The 21,962-nt window shown below is 36.7% G+C and overlaps 1 protein-coding gene across 3 annotated transcripts in view; it reads left to right on the top strand.

The window, feature by feature from the left end:
• Positions 1 to 21,962, top strand: part of CDH18 (cadherin 18) — a 401,281-nt gene that overhangs the window by 229,698 nt on the left and 149,621 nt on the right. For all 3 annotated transcript variants that reach the window (XM_058680026.1, XM_058680029.1, XM_058680027.1), the window contains exon 2: positions 8,267 to 8,749. In XM_058680026.1, coding sequence (XP_058536009.1) covers positions 8,522 to 8,749 — 228 coding nt within the window. In that variant the 5' untranslated portion in view covers positions 8,267 to 8,521. The remainder of the gene's footprint in view (positions 1 to 8,266; positions 8,750 to 21,962) is intronic.

Genomic DNA, 21,962 nt, shown 5'->3' on the forward strand with positions numbered 1-21,962 from the left:
GAACTTTATTATCTAGTACTTACACTGTTTTTAATAATGACAGGATTTTAAGTGAAAGGCACAGTATTTTAACTAAATCAAAGCAAGCTTTTAAAAGTTCTCTTGTAACACACTCTTATAATTAAACACTCTGAATTGAAGCTTGATATTTTTAATGTCACTATTGCTGTATAAACCTAGAATTAGGTCATCAATTTTCTTTCATTTATTCCCTTATTCAATGAGTGTTTACTTAGTGGTGCTTCACGAGTCCATACAGGTTTTGTAAAATGCGTAAGACTTGGTGTGACACCTGAAAACAAAATCTTACTCAAAGGAAAAAGAATACAACACCTACCTTAGTAATTAGAATGCTGGTCTATTGCAGGAAGAAAGAGATTAGAGGAATATTACGGTGATTTATGGGAACAAGCAAGTCCATTGAGTGATGATGACCAGACATTCAAATGAAGGGTTTGAGGCTTTCCCCTACTTGCAAGCTACTATGTAAGGCACCCAGTTTTTTGATGCTGTCACAAAGAAACAAAGTACTTTAGTACCTGAAGAACAGCAAGGAACATAAATTCTCCTGGGTCCCTGTGCTACATAGGGTCCCAGGAAGCAGTCAAGTCAGTCATGAGTGTCTCTCTCTCTCTCTCTCTCTCTCTCTCTCTCTCTCACACACACACACACACACACACACACACAGTGTGCAGATTACAGCTAAGGAACCTTTGGCTTTGGACTCTGTGAGCACACCTTCCTAACCTTTGCCCACGAGAAAGATGCTATCTGAATAATCCAGTAAGAAAACAAACGTGCTTCTGCCCTGAAAGCAGATTTTCTTACTGGCTTTACAAGCACCCTTTGCAAAGATTATGAAACAAAACTGGCAAAGCTTCTTGTTCATATCATGTGCAGAAACATGGAGGACTCAAGGTGAATTTTCTCCCCAGACGGCAAAATCCTTAAGGAAAAATAGCCTTTAATCTAGACCTTGGAGAATAGGTTTAATTAAGTGGAGTTAAGCAGCAAAAGCTTTGAAGGCAGACACAGAGGAATGGCCTGTAGCCGGGAGGAGTCGGGACACGCCTCGGTGCTGTTTTCAGCATTATATCAATGAAAGCTAAATGTATATTTCCAGTGGAAAAATTTTTCTTTGGATTTTTTTTCTTTCAAAGAACCACAGTTATGATTGTTTAAAACAGGTTTATTTCATGCATACATATAAATGCATATTCCTAGGTTAATCCAATGCAACTTACTGTGCTTGTCATTAGCGAAACATTGAGATGATGCGAACATCCCAAAGTGCTGACTCTAAAACTAGGAAAAGATTCAGGAATCAACCTAAAAAGAACTGGCAATGCGATTTGGAGGGGCTTCCACAATTCTGCACGGTTTGTAGGTACTCATTTTTTAACAGAATGAGATCTATTTTCTCCAGTTGACAAATCAAGAATTGAAACCTAGAGTATTAAAGAAATGGATTGTCAATAGTTAGAAAAATGGTAATTACAGCAGAAATTATAGGTAGAAAAATTCAGGAATTTGCATTATGTTCCAACAGGATAAGACACACTCTTCCAACATGGTCCAGCCATGGTCCAGCCATGGTCATTGAGGATATTTGGGGAATGATTCAGTGTATGGAAGATCTCTCACTCTAGGTCTCTCCATTTTTCTCTGTAACATTGACTTTCAAATAAATAAATAGTAAGTAAGAGGCCAAATGCATTGAAAATTGAACAGAAACTATACTTACCACAAGGCAATGAACCCTATTCTGTTAATCATTAGATCACAAATGATTAGAAACCACACTGCTAGGCTAAGGTCAGCCACGTGCCTGAGTCTGTATCATGCCAACAGTGGGAGATAGGACCATAACCAGCAGTCCAATGTGTAACTGCAAGAATTTAGAAGATGAACCTACAGACTAATATCCTGAAGGTGAAGTGTGTGTGTAGTAAATATTCATTGAACTTGAAGAAATCCACATGTTTCATCAGTACCAGAAATTTTCATCTTTTTTAATGATCCCAAAGTGGCAGCATAACACAGATTCTTTATCTTTACCTCTACCTCATGATATGATAGTTTTAAATAATCCATTATGAAATGGGTTCTAGTCTTCTACCACCTGAGAGATTTACTGTTGGACAGTTGAAAACTCTCCTTCTGTGGGGTGAATATCAGCCTGTTTTTTGGCGTGTCTTCTCCATATAACCAACAGAGTAAAGAAGTCCAAAGATAAGAATCTTCTTCCATAATTTATCTTAGTTGACATTTTCTATTTAAGCTTTGGTTACTATAGTTAAATTCATACCAACTTCATGCAATGCCACAGTTTCTAAACTGGAGGAAATTACAATTTTATTTTTAGGTTTGTGGAATACTGTTTTATGCTGTTATCCCACATTGATGAGGCAGGGACTCACCTAAAAGATACCTGAAGTATTATGAGAAGGAGCAAAATAAGTTTTTTTAATAAGCAGAAAATATTTACTAGGTTTCTTTGGAATTCTAGGATGTTGAAATAAAGAACCAATTAGACAATGTGGCATTGCAGCACGCTTTTATGCTACCTTTTGCGATATCTCTATCCCGTATTGGCACGTTTAGGCTAGAGCTGCCCTTCAGACCCCACAGGAGAATTCTGCTACTGTAAACCTTGGGGGCCGTGCCTAAGGAGTTGGAACACTGCGCTCACACATGATTTCCATGTGGAATTCCAGCATTCTAGGATTCAAATGATGCAGACCCAATTTTTTGCAAGTGTTTGAGAAGTGATTCTATGTATGAAAGATCTCACTTTCTCTCTCTTCTCTTTGTTACATTTTTTTCTTTCCCAAAACCACGTGCCTTTCAAATAAATTAAATAATAAAACATTTGACAAATAAGGAAACTCTAAGAAAGTAATAGACAATGGAGGATGTTACTGTCATTTGGGGGGAAAAAACAGCAATAACAACAAAAACAGGAAAATTCAAAGACCAAAATATCAAACAGTAACATTTGGTACAAATTCTTCTCTTTGGGAACAACAAGGCCTCAAGGGCTCTTGAAAGGAATTACTCTACCCAAGATCTCTAAGAGGCTAATGATTTAACTTGCACAATAGGAGTAACATTGTAAGAAAATCATTTGGAAATGATACACACCTATTAAATTGTGATTTCCAGAAAAAAACTTGGGTGATTGAAAAGAGTATAATGAAAAGTTGTTATTCATAAATGTTAAATGTTACACTCAAAGAATTAAATGTACTACCAGTGTGAGTTTTCTAAAAATTGAATCTTTGAGGTCATGTGTTCAAATAAGCGGAATAATGTAAATTTTTCTAGAGCTTGAGAGGGTTTAATCCTGTCAGCAAGCTGACTTTGGAGGCAGCGTGGAATCACTGAACAGTGTGGACAGGTCTCCCTCACATATTACTTCATACAATTATTTGTTCAGAAACTATGATTTTGTGAGTAACATAGATTTTTATCAAAGATAGTTCTGTGTTTTCAAACTCTTTTAGCAACCTTGGCCATGGCAAACAGTAAATATACCTACTAGAACAATGTTGGGTAGCCATCAAAATGGATGGTGGTGCTTAAGAGCCAGGCCTAAGGAGTGCAGAGTCCAAACAGATGAATGAGCCAGAGCAGCATCACACATTGGCCTTTGCAGTGGTGTGGCTCCATGGCCTGAAACGCACACTCTGCCCCTGGGCTATCACGGCTGCTGAGCCGGGAATGCTGAATCTGGGCCTTGTGAACAGCACTCCTATGAAGAATTTCTCAATTGTTTCCATGGTCACCCCACATCTTTTGCCTCAGGTTGTAGATCATGTGACTTACATGCATATATCATTGGCACAAAATACAATGAAAATAAAATGTATTCATATTGGTCCTCAGACATGGCTTGTTGAAAGTTTGGGTGGAGTGCAGCATGAAAACAGGAAGGATGAACGCATGTTTCTTAGTCAAGATATGGGGAATCCGTATCATGTATTTCTACTGTATTCTCCTCAGGGTGTGGTTTTAATGCATGAGTTGCATTCCCCCATGTACAAGCTTGTGGTAGCACAGGGAGTTTTCCTGTTTTAAATCTATCCTATAGTAAATGGACTTATCTTTAAAAGCACATTAGTGATGTTTGCATTTTTCTGTTATTCCACAAAGCCATGTTTCCACTGTGTTTAATCATCATAATTGATTCATAAACATAAAATGCTTTTATACCATAAAATACACTAATGTATTCTTTCGATAACACAGGAGATGAACACTGTAAAGAAAACACTCATTCTACATGTCTGTAATGCATCTAAGAAGCCACTTTCTGCACCTTCTGCTCATGAATTATGCTTTGTTAAACAACTTAGTGTAAGGGGCAAAGATGTTAATTTCATTTGAAAATCTCACCAAATGGTGTGAAATTATTGAGGAAAAAAAACAACGCCTTCTATATATTCATCAACTTGGCTTCCAAAAAATATAACTAGATAAAGTTTTCTTGTTTGAAATTCATGACATGAACATTAAGAATGATTTAGCAAATAAAAATGATACCAAGTTTTCAACAGTAATTTGTTAGTCAGATTGGAAAGTGTGTTGCAAGCAATTATTCGAGCACCAGTTTTAGTATACAAGGACATTTTTAACTTATAAAAATTAGCTGTTTACTTAAGTTCAGCTTGAATGTAACTTCTCAAAAAAGAATCTAAAACCAATCTAAATGACTTCCCAGTGCTCTTACCAAGTTGGAACTAGAACCATATTGCTCTCTTTTGTGTCGGGGAGTATTTGCAACACTTTAATTGAAAATAGTGAACGATATGCTTGCTTTCACAAAATATTTTAAAATTTAAATTTTACATTTGTCAGATGTTAAAATTAAATTCCAAACTTAAGTTAAACCCTTCTTGTAATGCTCTTAAAGTAAACATTAATTTCTTTAATTTATTCGAAGAGGCACTGATAGGCAAAAATACCCTGTTTTGGATTCCTGTGAGATTGTCATCATTAATATTCTATGAGCATCTTTTCTCTTATATAAAAGAATCACAATATAACATCATTTATATCATCACATAATCATTATAATCCAGTCAGATATTCATTTCTCTTTGTGCTAATTCGTAGGGGTGAATTTTTTAAGTACTGTTTCATGGTACAATTCCATAGGCATTGGGATTTCCCTCCCACCCACAAACCCCTCTCCACTTCTGATTTCCCCTCTAGTTTCACAGTGGGTGGTTCTTCAAGAACAGTCATAAATCCATGATTCTGTAATTGAAGTGTTTCCTAACACTGTAAGAATGGAAAATGTTGGAGACTCCAGCATTCTACTGTCAGCATATATTCAAGAACTTCACTGGGAGTTCATCCTTGATCTCCATGCACAGATGCATAATGTACTGTGTCTCCTCATCTGGACATGTCCGTATCTGCCACACTTCTAGTATGCATCCCCTTAAATACATTAACGGTTGATTAAAACATTAATACATTAATAATTCCAAATTGAAACAAGAAAGAGTCATTGCATAAGATGTACAAAGCAACCCCTCAGTCATATTATCAGTGCATCAAGAGATGCTTAAAATCAGAGATGAAGGAGAAATGACTCCAGGTTTCTGCTCTTTGCATCGGTCATGACACTGTTGGCATATACAATAGTAGAAATCCTAACTTTCTGTTCTCTAGGTATATTTAGAAGTTTTATTTGGGAATCTACCTTTATTCAACAGTAGAGTTGCATCCTGTTGATTTTCTTTGAATCCTGATATTCTGGTCTCCATTATATCCTTTGTTTGTGAGGATAGAATGTGTATTTATTCGTCTGTGGTTTTTGTTGTTGTTGTTGTGGTTATTTTGTATTTTCAATGGAAATTGTCTTATATTAGTATGAACAAATGATATTTGTCCTTTTGAGATTCACTCGTTTCGCTTAGCATGATGGACTCCAGTTGGGCCCATTTGGATACAGACAATAGAATTTCATCCTTTTTTAATGGCAGAATAGTAATCCACAGAATAGATATACCACAATTTCCTTATCTAGCTCTCTTCAATGGGCATCTAGGCTGTTTCCATATTTTTGTGATTGTTGGTTGTACTGCAGTGAGTACAGAGGTACAGATTGCTTTCTCATCTGTATGTATCATATCAGATCTATTGCATATATTCCCAGAAGTGGGATTGCTGCACTATATGGTCGGTGAATGTTCATTTGTCTGAGCATAACTCGTAATGACTTCCAGAGTGGCTGCACCATTCTGAAGTCCCACCAGCAACACAGCAAGGCACCTTTTCCCCCACATCCTAGCCAGCAGGTGTTGATGGTAGTTTTCTGGATGTCGGCCATCCTCACTGGAGTGAAGTGGAATATCAGTGTTGCTTTTATTTGAATTTCTCCAATAACAAGGGAGCTTGAGCAATTTTTTCATATGTCTGTTAGCCATTTAAACCTGTTCCTTTGAGAAATGTCTGTTCATTTCCTGCTCCCATTTCGTGACTTTTTGCTGCTGTTGTTGTTGTTACGGTAGTTTTGGAGTTTTAATAAATCCTGGACTTTAGTTCCCTGTCTGCTCTGTAATATGCAGAGATTTTCACCCACTCTATTGATTGCTTTTTTACTCTGTTAATTGTTCCTTTTGCTGTGAAGAAGCTTCTTAGTTTGATGTAGCCCCATCTGTTTGTTCTGGTCTTCTTTGCTTCTGATGCTTTTTCTAGAAAGTCTTTGCATGCTCCTATATCTTGTAGAGTGTTTCCTACATTTTGTTCTAACAATTCTGTGGATTCTGGGTGTAAGTTTAGATCTTTTATCCACTTAGATTTGATCTTTGTATATCACAAAAAGTGAGGGTCTTGTTTCTTACTTCTGGGCTGCTATCCAAGTTTTCCATCAGTATTTGTGGAAGAGGCCTTCTTTCTTCTCTGGGTTGTTTTCTGTTCGCATGTCGAAGATTACATGGCTGTACATCTGTGGGCTCTCTTCTGAAGTTTCTGTTCTGCTCCATCAATCTTCTCTGTTACTGTACCAGCATCAAGTTGATTTGCTTACTACCCACCTATAATATGTTCTAAGTTCTAGGATCGTGATCCCTCCAGGTAAATTCTTACTCTTCATGAAAGCTATGGGTATTGGTGGTTTCTTGTGTTTCCAGAAGAACTTTTGTATCATTTTGCTCCAGCTCTATTATGAATGCTCTTAGTATTTTAATGGGAATCACGTTGAGTTTGTACGTTACTTTTGGTAATATGGACATTTTGATTCTATTGACTCTGTCCATCCAGGAACATGGTATATTTCTATACTTTTTAATGTCTTCTTCATAGGGGTGAATAGTATGCAATAAAAAGGTGATTCATCAAATAATTCTTACTAGAATGAATTGCCATTTTTAAAATCAATGTAATTATGCAAACATACATAAATATTAAAACTGAAAATTGATATGTTAGATTTCTTGGTGTTTAGGATTTGATCATTTCAAGGTTTTGCTTATTTCTACAAAATCACCTCATTTGTATTGAGATCTGTCACTCCAGTCTTGATTTGCTGTCCAACTGCATAAAAACATGTTCAAGTCATTGCCATTTAATTAAAAAATAAAAGCATTGCCCTTGTGCACTTTTTGTCATTAGTCTTTGTTTTAATTTTGATTTCTTCTTTACACAATGGCTAGAATTATGTGCTCCAGAAGTAAAACCTAGTCATGTTTTCTCCATGATTTAAAATCTGTCTTTCCTTTGCATAAAATTCATATTCGTGTTCCAAAGGAAGAATATATGAAGACTCTCACAAAGCTATGATAGACAAATTGTGTTTTTGTTCATACTCAGATTTTCCAATGAGTTTTCCAATCCTTTCCCCAAGCATAGAAACATTTTTCAGGTTGTGAACCTTAGTGTTTCCTTGCTTCTGGTATTTCTTCTATTTTACTTACAGCCATTTTATGATGCTGTTTGATCGCTGTGATGTTCCGTGGCAATTTTTCAGATCTTAGAAGAATTTTGTTGAAGTTCAGTTAATCACATATGCCGTGTAACTAATCTGAAGCATATGCAGTGAATTTATATCTAACCACAAACTAGATTATCTATCTATAGTTGAGATTTAACAGCACAAATAGAGGAGTCCATGTTACAATGTGTATGGCATATGTGTTTGCATACATTTTTTGCTTAACAGCATCCCACTGCAGAAAAATATAATTTGCAATCAGATGAAATAGTTAAAATTACTGTGTTTTGTAAAGCATATAATTTTCTCTGTTCCTATTAGGAAGAAAATGGTTGCCCGTGTTCACCTACTGTGAAGACTTGGAATCAGAAAACTACAGCTTTGGTTCTCCAAGTATTTCAGGATGTAAACATGGTCTGACCTTTCCCTGATGGGCAGTGAAATCATGGACGCGCTACACAATTTACTTTGGGCTGTCCTCTCAAAAGATACTTTGGCTTGTCCCTTGGGGAATCACTAAGCATTGTAGCTGACAAGGAAACGAGGCAGAAGTGTGAACGGGAAAGTTGTCTTACAATGAGAGTTACGAGCACATCTTGCATCTGCCCAGTCCTGGTATGTCTCTGTTTCGTGCAGCGGTGTCATGGAACTGCTCACCATAGCTCCATCAAGGGGACCAAAAACCAAACCAAACACATCGAAGGGGAAACCGAAGTCCACCATCGTCCCAAGAGGGGATGGGTGTGGAATCAGTTCTTTGTTTTAGAAGAACATATGGGACCAGACCCCCAGTACGTTGGAAAGGTATGTTGTGCCTGGATTTACTCTTCTCTTGGTAAAGTGTGGGGTGAGATGTGAATAGAATTGGCTTAGGATTTGAAAAGATGTGAAGCATGAAGTGAGTTATGTTACAGAAATCTATTTGTACTAGGTAATTCAAGATAATGATGCTAAAGAATAGCATCTCTTTGTCCTGGACATTGGTCCGTGTATACTGGACTGACTGTTCCTTACTTGCAGTTTGTTCTTTCTCTCTCATGCAAAACTGACTGCTTTGAATGCACGAATAAGTAATTCCATTTTTCAAAGTATGAAAATATATCAATGACTATCATGTCACATATTGAAACATATTTTGATCTACCACTATTGGGCATGAGGTCAAAAGAGTATACTGTAACACGAACTATCTTAGTTGTTACAAAGATGGATTCATGACGCAGCTTTTGAAAATGCAAGCCATATTTTCCCAACCCCCAAATTAAGTTTGGTTAAAATATTGGTATATTTTCAATATAGATTAAATAGCTATTGTAAGCACAAGGCTTTGTCAAAGTTATAAAAGAATGCAATTGTCAAACAGGTAGTATTTTCAAACAAGTTTTCTGTCTCTCAAAACTAAAGATTATTAAATTGCTTGCTATGCCCTTCAAGAACTGTTGGCTCAGAAACAAGGGCAGTTGATGGCCAGTGAAGTGACTCCAGCATGGCGTAGGGAGAGGAGAGGCCTACTTTTGGCTGACTGCTGATACCAGCAAGCAGTACACTTGGTGCTGTTCAGTAACTAAGGGGGAACCAGAAAGGGTCAAATTATACTCTTCGAGACTTCCATTTTCCCCACTGACTAGATATTCTCATTTTAGCACTGTTAGTACTAAAAACGAAAAAGATACTCCAACCAAGTCACGGTGCCTCCCTTCTGTGTGGGCAGTGCAGCTCACAAGCCATCTGTTCCATCCCTTGTCCAACACTGGCTGAGCTGCAGCTGCGTTTCCCCACACAACACAGAATCCATGGGGTCAGGACTGAAAACTAAAATAATTCAATCAGGTTTGAATGTGCATATTAAAATGAAATAAAGGCTTCCTATTCAGTGCATTGTATATTGAATAGCCTAGAGAATTATTTTTATGTGAGATTCAGATGTCTTCTCTACAACCTTAAAATGTTTAAAAAGGGGTAGGATATTATTTTCTTTAATTCTCCCCTTGGAGTAAACCAAGAGGAAAAATCATTGTTATTGTTGAAATGTTTTTCTGAATTTTTTTCTTATTTTAACTTAAGGAACAAAAACTTGCCTGAATATATCCTATACATTATTATTATGTATTAAATCATCTCTAAATTATGTGCTATACCTAATACAACATAGATTTTGTGTGAATAGTATTTATGTTTTAGTGGAATTTTGACAAGAAAAGGAGTCCGTATGTGTTAGGTTGAATTATATTTTTTATGATTAATTAATTTATTTGAAAATCGGATTTACAGAGAGAAGAAGAGTCAGAGAGAAAGAGTTTCCATCCACTGACTCACTGCCCAAGTGGCCACACAATCTAGAGCTAAGCTGATTTAAAGCCAGAAGCCAGAAACTTCTTCAGAGTCTCTGTGTGGGTGCAGGGTCCCAAGGCTTTGGGCCGTCTCGACTGCTTTCCCAGGCCACAAGCAGGGAACTGGGTGGGAAGTGGAGCAGCTGGGATATGAACTGGTGCCCATACGGGATCCTAGCAGATGCAAGACAAGCACTTTAGCCACCAGGCTACTGCGCAGGCCCAAGAGTTGTTTTTTTATTTTTTCAAATATTTCGGACAAAGTAATTATGATTTCTTGAATCCTCCGGATAACAAAGGGAAAATGTGAAGGGCTGACACATGCCTCTTTCCTTGCCTTTATTGCTCTGAAATATAGATTCCATATTTCAAAAAAAATAGAATGGCTTTTAGAAATAAAATGTCCAAATTATGCTAGGAATACATATCACAGACTATCATTTGTTAGAAATTTTTAAAGCAATTGAAAACTTAGGATATGGGAAATATAAGTACACATTTATTATAAAGTAATTCATTCTTTCCTGGGCCACATTGCTTAGTCATTAGTCACTGTAAGGTAAAACACTGCATTACCTCTTTTCCGAAAATCATTTAAACACTAGAATGAGCTAGTCTATTTTTCATTTTTTAAAAGTTAGACAAAGGTGAATGAATTCCATAAAAAGAATAATTTATTTGAACTGTCACATGCTTCTTTTAATCTGTGTCATATGCTTTTCTGTCCTTGGAATACATACATTGACTCCATGGATAGAAGCTCTATTTAATGCAAAATCTAAAACTAGCAAGTCACTCTATTTACCTGCCTCACTTCTCCCTCGTGTGTGTATTTGAGAAATATGACTGTTATTTTATTACTAAATTATTCTATAAATTTCAATGTGTAGTTTAGATCAGGGGTAATTTATAGTTTGTGTAAAATCCAAATTGCATTGTCTAGATGCTAAGATAAGTTTTGCATTTACTTTTTCCCCTTTTTACTTTGGTGGAAGTTTCAAAAGAAGATTTTTTTTATCGAATAACTGGTCATTACACTAGATTCAAATTTCCGTGACTACGAATGATGTTTTACTGAAGCACAGCCCTGTTGATTTGTTTATGTATTATGGACTGTTTTCATGTTGCAATGACAGACCTCAGCAGTTGCAACATAGGGCAAATGACCTACAAAGTTGAAATCTACCCAGCATTGACTATACAAAATGTCTGCAAACCCTTGAAAATTTGTATACTTCACACAGTATACTGGGATACCTTGGAAGCAGATTCTCAAACTGATTTCTCATTGAACTTGTATATTCAGACCAATCACAATGCTATTTGTGAATAAACAAATATGAAAATTCCAAAGGAAGTGAGCCATGATGGGCAATATTTTTTTGCAATGTTCATGGATGAAATACAGAAATCTCTGTAGTTAAACAGTTCTTGTTCTAACAGGAATCTTTTCAGGGGCTAATAACACTTTCAATGGTGAGACTTGCTCCGGAACTAATTTAATTACTGTTTACTAACTATGGTATTATTGATGTTTTGTGCTAGCGTACAAAATAATGGAGTGAAGGTCCTCGCTGAACATAAGTTACAATAAAGGTAGTTGTGGTGCTTGTAAGGGAGGTTTTTGTTTAAGTATTCATTTATTTATTTGAAAGGCAGAGTTGCAGAAAAAGATTAAGATCAAACTTCATGTGCTGGTTCATTCTCCATTTAGCCTCAGCGGCCAGATCTGGGTGTGGGCACAGGGGCCCAAGCACTGGGGCTGCCCACTACCGTCCTAGGAACATAGAAGCATTAGATGAATTGAACTTGGAACAGCTGAGATTTCAACCAGCTCCTGTAATACATGTTGTTGTTGCAGGCAGTGGGTTAATACATATGCCACAACACTGACCCTAAGTCTGTGGGATTCTGATTCAAAGTTAAGTGTTTGGCACAATGACTAAGTTAGCAAACGCTCCACCTCCAAGTGCAAGCATCCCATATGTGCTCTGGTTCATGTCCCAGCTGCTCCAGTTCTCATCCATACCCCTACCTGTGACCTGGGGAAACAGTGGAGAATGGCCCAAGTCCTTGGAATGCTGTACTCCAGGTAAACCTGGAGGAGGTTCCTGGCTCCTGCCTTCGCATTAGTTCAGCTCCGACTAATGCAGCCACTTTGAGAACGAATTAGCTAATGAGAAATCTTTCTCTTTGTCTCTCCTTCCATCTGTAAATCTGCTATTTCAATGAAAACAAATAAATCTTGCTGATTTTGGTTTACAGCTTTTCATTTAAGGGGAAGCATATTAACTTTTTAACAGAAACTATCATAACCAGTTCTGAAGATGCAAACCAAAGATGAACTCCCAAAGAAACTGTTAAATATGTCTTGGTAGCGGGATGCTGGACCCTCTGCCATTGTGTATAACTTCAGTGTAAGGTTACACTTAAATAATGGGGTGATGGACCTGTGACTGTTTATGGAGGACTGTACTATGGCAGTAGTATTAGGGAAATCAGTGAGGGGAGGGGATTTGAGGAGGGAAACCCCAGAGCCTATGGAACCTTATTGTAAGGTGATGATGATGATGATAATAAATCTTAAAAGAAAAAAATGGTGCAATGTCCCACCACCCAATTAGGTTTACAATGCTTTAAACTTCCAAGTGATACATGAGTGACTGTTTCCCAACAGAGAGGACAACACATGCGGCTAGGAAATCAATTTTGCAGATTTAGCAGATGACAAAATAATATATTTGCACTTGAAATTTGTATTTTTTATGAAAGGAATTAGTATACATATTTACTATTTATAGGAAATAAATCTTTCCTAAGAATTATGCAACTATTTGAAAGGCAGCAAAACAGTGATCAGGAAAGAAGCAGAGAAAGAAAGAGAATGAATAAATATCTCACTCTTCATTCTCTGGGTCCTAAACAGTAATAGCTAGGACTGGGTAGGGTTTCTGCCAGGACCTCAGAACTCACATTTTGTCAGGGATCCAAGTGCCTTAGCCATTGCCTGTTGTCTCCCAGGTTGTTCGTTAACAGGATCCGCATTGGAAACAGAGGTTGGGCTTAAATCAAGGCTCTTCAATGTGATGTACTGGCATCCCGAGAAACGCCTAAGCCGTGGCACCACCACCACCACACTTGCTCTAATTTTCCTTTTATTAACCAACTTTCATGGCCCTTATACCTATTTAGAACCTTGTTACTAAAAATCTTTATTTTGCTTTCTCTGTATGTCCATGTCCTATAGAGGTGTGTGAAATAACTCCACACTGGAGACAATTACTCCCAATTTGCTTTACTAATATTAACAATTAATATTCAAAGAGTAATGCAGAATTCTAGCAGTGTAAGGTAAAAAAAATGAATCATTTTCCCAAACTCTCAGATAATGGAAAGCAATGATGCTCAAAGCAGTTAAGTGACCTTTTGGTGCTCACAGGATTAGTTATCACAGTGTCAAAGAAGAAAATTTAGGATACTGATTCTTTAGCAAAAATTACTTTCTAGGATATAGAGCATGAAATTCCCCTCTAATCATCATTACTGCCATTTTTCTATATATTTTTAATTGACAGATAACCATTAAATCTCCTGCAATATTTAGTTCTATATTTTCTAGTTAAATGCATTATTTTCAGATCAAAAGTAGAATAAATCCAGGAAATAAAGAGTGAAAAGCTCATGCTTCCCAGAGAAAGAAATATGATAGCTTTAACATTATCATAAATTCTAATTAAAAATTAAGTGCATAGAACAGCTCAGTTGTCATCTAATATTGTCAAGATGACAATTTTGTGAACATTATGCTTTTCTGAAATGAGAAACGTTATGTATCAAAACATGACAGTTGAATTAAACAAATGACAATGTGATGAAAAGATATTATGTGAAATTAATTATGTCACCAAGCTCTTATGGATATAGAATTTTACCAGCAATTGCGTAGAAATTTAACTGTTTGGGTCTAGGTCTATAAAAACTGTGTATTTAAGAAAAAGTTTGATTTATTTTATCCTGCAGTTAGTATTAGCTTAGGGGTCCTTTTAAGAATAAATCAAATTTCATGTAAGGTTTACTTTATTTTAGAGACAGGTGAAATTTGATTGATAACTGTTATCAAATGTTTAATCACTGAATATGTCTGTTAATAGTATTCTTAGAACATTTTATTTTCATTAGTATAATGAGAATAGATTTCATGTATTTCAAAGGTACAGTTCTAAAAATATAATCGAGTTTCCCTCATCACCCCTCTCTCTCTCTATTTGCTTTTACCTTCATACATTTACTTAGCTTTTTACAAAGTCATAGTTTTAATCCACTCTATAATCACACATTTAATTCATCACTAACCATCATATTCAACATGTAAAAATAGGAAAGCTACAGTTCAACGTGAGTTTAAACTAGGAGTAAAAAAGGACAGTCCTTTCACAACATACCATTTCATTCCTGACGTTCCTCAATGCAAGCAGTTATGGTGCAGTTCAGATAATGTTAAGATTACGTATTCTATGCTACTGTACAAACTGATACGTGTGTGTGTGTGTGTGGTGTCACCCAGAGGTGGCTCTCTAGAGAGCGTTTCCGGAAAAGCTCCATTGTCTACTGGCTATAGATGGCAATGCCCAAAGCTCTAAAATTTTTGAAGATCTCTGAAAAACATTTTAATATGATTTCAAATCAGATTTTAAAATGACAGTGAAAGTAACTCAGCCTGTATTAATGTCTGTATCAATGTGATTGTGAATGGCAGTTTCTTCACTGGAAAAAAAAAAAAAGCACAACAAAGTTTTCAAAGGCAAAGAGGCCAACAGTGTGTGTTAGTCCAGATATTTTTTTCTGATTTAATTGTGACAACTAGGCATATGTTGCTGTTGACATTTAACTCATGGAGCCCAAGACTCTTTGTAAATATTCCACAAGGAACAAACTCATAACAACAACAACAAAAACAAAAATCCTCCAGCCTCAAATGGCACAAAATCTAGGGTTTCATACACTGTGTGTGTGTTAATAATCAAGTATTTCTATGTCTGCATACACATAAGTGTTGTATTCAGTTCATAATTTGTATCAGAAAAGTCAAAGCCAGGATTGATAATATCCTCTGGGTGGGAGAATTATACTGCTAGTTCATTTCTGAAATCTCCAAAATGGCCAGGTCTGGGCAGAGTTACAATGTTACTATGTTGATTATATGAAACTGCAAACCTGATTGAAATTCACATTTTTTTAAAGCTGTGTGTGTGTCTAGAGTCTATTCTCAAGCATGAATTTGAGTTTGGTACAACTTTTAAGTTTTTGTATACTCCTGCTTTGAAAACTGTGAGATGAATATGAACAAGTGATGGGAACAATGTTTTGCATGGTTTGCCTCCAAATAAGCATTGTGAGAATTATCCATGTAGAGCCATATATTGTTTATTCTGTTGACAACAAAATTTTGTCATAGTCTGAATAAACATTAACATTTAGTTCCTCTACTACTGACACTTGCTCGTAACTCATATTGCACAATAACTCTGAGACAAAACTAACATCATCACCTGTACCACAAGCCTGGTTTTTAATTTCTCTCAAGAATCTGGCGTGCAATCATCCTTGATACCTTATAGGCTAAGTAGAAAGATAAACTAATCGCTTCTTGGCCTTGTGGCTAAGATCAAGTGTGGAAAGATCATCTAATTTTCTTATTTGATCATTTTCTTTGGATATCACCCTTCTGATTCTGCAATGAAAAGAAACTCAAAGAAAGATACAAATGTCATGTTTGCTAATTCTCAGGAAGCATGAATATCAAACCCTTGGTGTACTTCATTTTCCCCTAAAGAGTAGGTCTAGCTGGGCCCAGTGGGATAGCCTAGTGGCTCAAGTCTTCATCTTGAGCTCGCCATTTCAAATAATAAGTAAACAAACTAACCAAGTCTTTGTGCTCCTGCATTCACAAGGGAAATGTGGGAGAATCTCCTGGTGCCTAGCTTCAGATCAGCTCTGATCAGTATGGCCATTAGAGGAGTGAACCAACAGATGGAAGTCCTCTCTATACATCAAATCTTTCAGCTAAAAATACATATTTTAAAAGCATCTAACTTGAGTCACTTACTCAAAATACTAAATGCTTACTAACTGAAATCATATATCCTTATGATTCTTGTTGGACTACTATTTAAGCTAGCCATAGAGCTAAATGAGGACCAACCTATAGCAAATATCTTGGATCTGATTTTCAGTGGCTTTTTGGGGAATGAGTTGGGATTGTGATCATGCATTGATGGTCATCAATCCTGCTCTTTAACATAAAGTTCTGTAGTCTTGGGCAGTGTTCTTAACTGCCCTGTCCACTATAATAATCTCTAGCTACATAAAGTAACTGAATATCTGAAATGTGGTTAATTCAATTGAGAGAATATGTGTTCACATTTTAGTACTTAAATTTAAGTAGCTCTTTGTGTCTGTCAGCTACATCATCAGACAAGAATGCTTATACTGATCAGGAAGGAAGCCTCCAGGGCCACATGTGCAGAATCTAGGCAGAAGTTCAGACACTTGTCTTGGATGATCATAGGTATACAGAGTAGGCATTTCAGGACAAACTCTAATAGGAAAAATATGTTTAAAAATAAAGAGTGAAAATATCAAGATTGTCCCTTTTTGTTGGTTTCAAGCGAAATACATTTCTATTGTTCACTTTATTTGTATGTTTAGCAGTATGGGATATATATATATATCCCTGTGACCAAAGAATGGTGATAGGCCACAGTGGTTGTAAGAGCATGTGATTTTTATTAATTTAAGATTAAGAGTAACTTTTTGGATGAGTAGGGACACTTTCTTCAATTAGCAGAAAGGCCAGTGTGTCAAAATTAAACTAAAATTGGAATCAGAGGCTTGGCAGCCCCGTGTAAATGCCACCAAGTTAAGTGTCCTTGTGTATGTCATGAATAACGTTTTGTCTCCTCCTTGACCTTTGTGCCATTTGGTGAAATTATGAAGTTCCAGATGAGCACAGATGTTGGTGTAGGTTAACTCACGTGCCAACGGCCTTCTTGTCTCAAAGGGAAGATGCAAAGCTTCCTCAGAAAGTGTCTCTAACTCAGGCAGGCAGAATTCTGTCTTCAATTAAAAGATCCATAAAGACGTATGCACACACATGAAAGATGTCCGGCATAGAGGTTAATATACTTTCATAACTCTATGGAAAACTTAATACATTTGGCTGTGTAATCATTTTATCTTGTCCATTATGTCTCTAAGATATCTGAAACACTCAACCTATTTTTTAGTGTTTACAGACAACTATCTTTCAACGTTTAACTTACTTCATTATCCACTAACTTGTTTTGAAAATGGGATTTTACTTATACGTATGTGTGCATCTTGAAAAGTAATGAATCATAAACTTGTTCTGGAACATCTTGTCTGCTTGGTAATTGCTTGTTCAGTTCATTAGCTGGTTTGCATGCTTGGGTTCTCTCTGTTGTTACATCAAAGTTATGAGAAGTATTAAACACATTTATAGTATCCAAGGCAGTTTTAACTATTTTTAATTAAAAGAACTCTGCTGTGACTCAGTGTTAAGGTGCCGATTGAAATGGCAACGCTCATGAAGGTAGTATCATCAGTTATGCCTCTGTTGCTCTGATTCTGACCCAGCTCCTTGCCATTGCGCCTCTGAAGGCAGCTGATGATGGCCTGGGTGACTTGAGCTCCTCTCACCTGAGTTAGAGAGCTAAGCCAATCCGAACCCAGGAGCCAAGATCCTCTTCCAGGTGTTCCTTATCATATTTGATCTAATTTCATAGATCCTTTTAATAGTTGTACTGCTTTTTTTAAATTAGTAAAATGATCATTAACAGTGACTAGCCTAGCACTAGACTTAGTGTGGATAACAAATAGCATAATTTTAGCCAGAAATGAAATCCCTGGATAACTGTCTAAATGTGAAGCACTTTACCCACACTATTAGCTTTGTCTTTACAGGAAGAGGAGCATCGTGCTAGCGATGGAGTACATGAGGGGTACACCACCAGTAGATGTTCTTTTACAGTAAAGGGAGCAGCAAAAGTGCCTCAAGAAATACCATCTTTATTATTTGTGCATTGCCCAGAGTAGAGACTTTGGAACACTCATATCATATGTACCACTGTCCTGAATAGCAAGCTATAAAAGTTGCTAAACTAAGAGTGGAATAAATTTGCAGAATCGTGCTTGTTATATATTGCATTCACAGGCAACTTTGTGCATAGTTGTCTAAATGACTTGTCCATCTGTTAAAAATGAAATGTCAGCCACAGTTGATGCAGATCTATTGAGCAATATAAAAGTATTTTTTAACACAAATGTATAGTCCTTCTATTACATTTCTGTCTGTGTTCAATTCCTGTTATCACACATTTTGTAGGTAGTTCACATAGAGTTATGTTTCATAATTCATATGTGGGACATATTTATTACAATGACAACCTTCCTAAAATGCCTAACAGAAAAAATGCTCTTTTGATCTGCAAGTTAATTGAGATCATTTAGAAAAATAGAATCAATAGGTTTTATATGAAGAGATAGATCACTTATTTGACAGATAAAGAGTGAATTTATTACAGAAATTGCCTCAGAGGATTACACAGGTTGAGCAGTTCTACTGTCTGGTGTCTGCCAACTAGAGAACCAGGAAAGCCAGTGGTGAGATTTCAGTCTAGCCTGCACACCTGAGATTGGGGTATTCTGCCTGTGCAATTTTGGCAGTCACAAATGAACAGTCATGCTGTCTGAGGGAAGGAGGGGACAGTGTCCTAGCTCCGTAGGAGAGACAAGGCTGGGTTGACTCTGCTTTGTCATCTGTTCAGGGTGATGCTTGGCCACTCTGGGGAGACTGCTCATCTTAACCAGTTTCCAAGATCAGTCTCCTCAGGACACTTCCTCACAGAAAACTCACAAATGGTATTTTGTCATGTTCAGATTACAGCGTAGACTAGCCCAAATGACACATACATTTAACCATCACATTAACCAGATAAAATGCCGAGATCTTATTTTATTGTATTTTTGTCATTTGTGCTGAAAAAATATACATTTTAAATTACAAAAAGTAGTCTGTTATAGAACACCACACAACAAAGTGAGAATGGAGCAGGACTAGGAAATACCATGCTGAGTGTTTCCAGGTATTGAATCGCCTCAGCTAGCGTAAATGAATAAGTAAATCTATTTCTCCTCCTATTTCTGTTGTATTTCTTGTGAGAATATGATTCACATTCAGGTTTGAAATGGAAAATAAAAATAGAGCTCAGTTTGGTTTCTGCTGTGTCAGATAATTACTTCCAAATTCTATAACTGCAAACCAGTTGGGACTGAACCTATGCTTTTGTTGTTGTGAAACTGAAATTGTGTCTTGTGCAGCTAAAGGGTTGGAGTGATGATGCTGGAAGTCACCTTCCCGCTTGGTGAGCATGAACGACTAGTTTATTCAATTGCAAGTGATGGGCACGCTGTTAAAGGAAAGACATTTCTCAAACATGTCTTCACGTAGCACATTATTTATATTATGGATTTCTTATTTTCAATACAAAAAAGCATACAGATCATTAATTTAACAAACATGTGATGAGCAGAAATGTCTGTATACGCATTAAGTGCAGTCATGACTAATAGCTCACTGTCATGTGTCTGGAATTTTTACGTATTAATATTTACTGCTGTATGCAATATCATCCTTATTTTCCCATGAGGACATTCTTGGTCAGGTTTTATCTGCTGTGACTTAGAGTTTTGTATTTCTAACCCAAAACTCTGTACAGGGTTTCAGTCCCGTGTATTAGACGTGAAATGAACTTAATGTAGATTCATGGAGACTTACCACTTCCTCAAAATTAACGTGTTCAAATCTGGACTCTAAACGCTCTCTGGCTTTTGCCCTGCTTCTTTACAGCCTGCTCCTTCCACTAATTACGCTTCCCTCCAGCCAGGTGTTCAGCTAACACACCTGAAAATCATTCCTGACACCTCCTTCACACTCGTCTCCCCTCAGGCTCAGTCCGTTAGCGAATTCTGTCAGTTCTTCATCTAAAATACATCGTGAGTCCATCTGCTTGTCTTTCGACAATCCTCTCTAATTGACTCCGCCATCGTCTTTGACCTGGACTGTTTTAGCAGCTTCCTCATGGCTCACCTCCTCCTGCCCCTCTTGCTCAATATAAACTCTCCATCCAGTTCCAAACTGGATCCTTACAGAGAGCTGTTGAAGACATTATAGGGATTAAAATCATCCCCTGGCTTCCAGTGCATTTAGATGACATTCCACATCCTCAATAGAGCATGCCCGGGTATGGATTCTTTTCACTATTTCACAGCCACCTGCTTCTTATATTCTCTCACAGAACTAACTACAGTTCTTTATAGAACGCGTCAAGTTAAATGCTGTAATTATTTCTGTGTTAGCAGCTGAATCCATGAGTGGATTCCAGAACTCACATGTACAGTTTGGATCATCTGCTCACTGTGTGCACCAGAGTCACCATGACATGGCCACGCAGTGGCGATTTTAGACAGAATTTTAGTAAAGGAAGAACAAAAAGGGGAGTTTAATAATTATACACAAAGAAAAGAATTAAAAGATGGGTTCCTATTTTCTTTGTTTATAATTCAATACCACGTGTAATATCGAATAGAAAAGTTTAGGATTTAAAATTTGAAACATTAGGAAGTGTTATGGGAGAGCATATGGAAGACTCATGGAATAGCAGATGTATACTGAAAATATATTAAGCTTATGAAAAGAGCTTGACATTTACTCAAAACCAGAAACAGCTGATGAGTTTGGCTGAAGTGAAATTCTATAATATACAGGTCTATTTTACATAGGTAGGTGAGTAATAACAATACTGGTAATTATATGATATGCAATTACATAATTATGCACAGCATGTAATTCTAACTCATGCAAATCCATCATATATACTTTATATGACATTTATGCCTATATTATGCTCATCTGCTATATATACATTACTTATTCACATAGGATTGCTACTATCACTTGCTTTTATTAAGATTACTTGCTTGAAACCCTAGAATTGACAGACAGGAAGAAGTTGGCTCTGGGAGTGCAAGTCCAGCAAATGCAAAGAATGTGAACAGACCAGCCAAGTGTGCCCTTCCTGTAGCCTCCCTGCATTCACAGAGTGACCAACCTGAGATGCTCGCTTCCTCCTGCTTATTTATCAATTTGTATTTCTTAGTGGCTGTCTTCACATTTTTACTGTAAGCAAAATAGTATTGGAAATAGTTTTTACTGTGGCTTCTTTATAAGGTGTTGCCTTTTGACATTACTTTTCCTGCCCCTTGGACTGCTGTTTTCCAATAAATGGACTACTACATAACAGATGAACTGTAATTATAGATGAACTATAATTATACATTTAATGATTATTAATAGTCACTTCATTTGTTGTGCCTAACATTTGCTAAGCAATTATTCTATGTGACACCTTATTCTAAGTACTTCATAAACACTAACTCGAATCTAACTTCATTGCAACACATTGAGAAAAGTGATATATTTTTTTTCTCTTTATAGATAGCGTAAGTGAAACTCCATAAGGTTAAGTCACAGGCTCACAGTCATCCAACTTGCAAATGAAATATTTAATGTTAAAGCTGACTTGGTCCGGCTGTCTTCACAGCCCCAT

The sequence above is a fragment of the Ochotona princeps genome, chromosome 23 (genome assembly GCF_030435755.1).
Source record: "Ochotona princeps isolate mOchPri1 chromosome 23, mOchPri1.hap1, whole genome shotgun sequence".
Classification (NCBI taxonomy): Eukaryota; Metazoa; Chordata; class Mammalia; order Lagomorpha; family Ochotonidae; genus Ochotona; species Ochotona princeps.